Source organism: Gambusia affinis, linkage group LG19 (assembly GCF_019740435.1).
Source record: "Gambusia affinis linkage group LG19, SWU_Gaff_1.0, whole genome shotgun sequence".
In the NCBI taxonomy this organism is placed as follows: Eukaryota; Metazoa; Chordata; class Actinopteri; order Cyprinodontiformes; family Poeciliidae; genus Gambusia; species Gambusia affinis.
The window spans coordinates 17,212,404-17,215,252 of NC_057886.1; the positions used below are offsets into that span (position 1 = coordinate 17,212,404).

The following is a 2,849-nucleotide window of genomic DNA, read 5'->3' on the forward strand; positions in this document are numbered from 1 at the left end:
ATAAATGTTTACAGCTAAAACAATTAATATTCAGCTAGCTGAAGGATTCTGCAATCTATTACAATTTCTATGGCACACCCGTGCACCACACAAAAAAGCATAGAAACAAAGTAGAGTCTATAAGTACATGAACACAGATAGTACATACTTGAGAACACTTCTGTAAAAAACTACAGCCTGGTCTAGTTTCTATGAAATATACCGTGAAGCATGTCTTTGACCACTACACTTCTGGTTTTATGGTTTCTTTCGTTTTATAGCCCCATGTTGTTTAATACAGTCTTTAATGTGTTGTGCCTCTTTTTAATCTTCACTCTCTGTCTTTTATATGATCCACAGGAGAAACAAGAGAAAAGCAACCTTCTTCTGCATGTTGCAAAGATGCAAGGAAATAAAAATTTAAAGATTTTCTGGTCGACTCAAAATTGTAGTTTAGTGAATGATAAATACTCATTTTCTATCAGACTGCACTGCATATAGCAAGTTATTCTTGTTTGCACATATTGACAAGTTCTTTTTTGTTTTCAATACTTTATTAAAGACAATGTCATCAGCTTAAACTTTGAATTACATCACCACAGATTTCTTAATCTCTGACATTATTTTCAGAAAGATACTGTTTAAAGAAAATAATTTGATTGTCATCCCTTTAATATATATATATATATATATATATATATATATATATATATATATATATATATATATATATATATATATATATATATATATATATATATATATATATATATAGAAAGAGAGAGAGAGAGAGAGATGTTATTTTCTCTAAACAATGTCTGAACATTGTTTACCCAGGCAAAAGTGTTACAATTGTGTAGTTTTTTTTTTTTTGACAGACTCAGTCAATCTGTTTATTGCTCCCTGTCCCTCTGTGCAGTCCTCTTCCCCATAGTCAGTATCCCAGCTGCTTGGTTCTTGCGGCCATGAAGAAGCTGATGGAGTCTGCTCTGTAAATGTATCTCATCCTCGTTCCGTTTACCCAGGGTGAGGATTCCAGCGGCTGCATCTCCTGCGATGGTTCCCCCTATGCTCTTGTTGCCAGAACGACACAGCAGGACCTGAAGGCGACAGGACCGCGCTGGCTGTGTACAGCACTCAGACACACTCTGCGCGCTACATCCCAGCTGGGCAAGCAGCAGTATCAACATGAAAGCCAGAGTCTTCTGTTAGGGGAAGAAATGAAGCTTTAGAATATATTTGTTCAGATAAACCCCTCTTTAGTACATGTAGCTCATACTGAGCTTCTCTACATGCAATACGCTTTGTTTAGCATGTTTAGATACTGAAACAGACTGAACAATAAAATGTTGATCAGTCAGTGTTTTGATCACTTGATGGTATAGGATCACTGCAATGTTGTTTTGATTTGGGCAAAATGACATATCCCAGGATGGACACTTTTGTGAGCTTTTCAGTCAAGTTTTTAATCATAATAAGATGAAACACAGGACTATAACAAAAATGGAAAAAAATTGATAACAATAAAACTCAATTCTGCGCTGCCATGTCTACTAATAATCAGCTGATGAACATAAATTTTGTAGTGAATATCAAGTCATGGATGGAAGAGTAGATAAACTTAAGTTTTACCTGTTGGAGAGAGAAATGAGTTTCTCTCTCTTTTCTCTTTTCAGAGAGAGAAACTCACATCTCAAACTAGCAGATCGGCAATAAATTTTTCACACCAAGTCAAAAATCATTAAAAATTTAACAAAAACATGTCTTATCATCTAAAGATCAATCCAAAAGTTCAGCAATCTCTGCTTTAATACAAGAGAGAATTCTTTTTTACAACTGCAGTGCTCTCCGTTTTCTGAATCTTCCAAGAAAAGCATAGCTCAGCTGCAAGTTTTACCAAATTAATCTGCAAACATGAAAATTTTAAAGTTGCTAAATATGAATTTTCACAATTGATACTAAAGTTTTATTTTATTGCTATTAATGGCTGCACAGTAAAAATATTCAGATTCCATCATTCTCCTGATGGTTGTTGTAATTAAAATTAAAGCTACTGGTGAAACATTTAATAGAACCCTCGAATTTGGAACAGTCTTTCTCAAGACCTGAGAATCCAATCTTTTTAAAAACCAATTAAAGATTTATCTTCATATTCTATGCGTATGTTTATTTTTTAAATTCTCCCTTTTATTTTTGTTTTGCCTGATTGTGTCATGTTTATGATTTAATATTCATTATCTGACAGATTTTACTTTTATTTCTGGATTTAATCATAAATAAAATGCCACTTTAAAATGAAGTTATTTGTCTTAAAGAGATTTGATGAAGAAATAAAAAAAAAATCATAAATTAGAGGAATCTGCATTGTCACTTGACATGAGGACTGACTCACTATGTTAAATCATTTGTTCACATTCAGTGGTCAGGAGTGTTACGCATTTAAAACAAGGCTCTATTGTGAACATCAAATGCTACTTTTAAGGTGCTCCACATAAACTAAAGTCTGAATTCTTCAGAGCATCAAGATGTAATCAAAAAAAAACTTTGTACAAAGGCTTAACCTGAAAGGTCTTACCCTGTTTGGTGTGTCCATCACAGCAGTGTTGTGGAAGTTGGTGGTGTACCTTGTCATCTTCACGCTTGTGTGATGGGTTAAAGACTGTTCTTCTTATTTCCCACAGGAGGAAGTCTCTTTTATATTGTTCTACTATGTCCACATCGTCAGTGCTTTCGGCATCATTCAGGTCAGCCACAAACAGAGAAAACCACAAATCTTTTATTTCTGCTCATTTAAAGTTTGCTGCCATGCTTGTGACTGTTAATTAGAGCCCTATTAGAGATAATCTCCACAGAGATTTGATGAACTACAG

At 34.0% G+C, this 2,849-nt stretch overlaps 1 protein-coding gene across 1 annotated transcript; it reads right to left on the reverse strand.

The window, feature by feature from the left end:
- Positions 1-872: 872 nt before the first annotated feature.
- On the reverse strand, positions 873-2,603 carry hcrt (hypocretin (orexin) neuropeptide precursor). The gene is made up of 2 exons (XM_044100027.1): positions 2,555-2,603; positions 873-1,184 (listed from the first exon to the last, which is right to left on the reverse strand). Exons 1-2 carry the CDS (start codon positions 2,570-2,572, stop codon positions 873-875), a joined length of 330 nt encoding a protein of 109 aa, XP_043955962.1. The 5' UTR covers positions 2,573-2,603.
- Between the last annotated feature and the right edge of the window lie 246 nt (positions 2,604-2,849).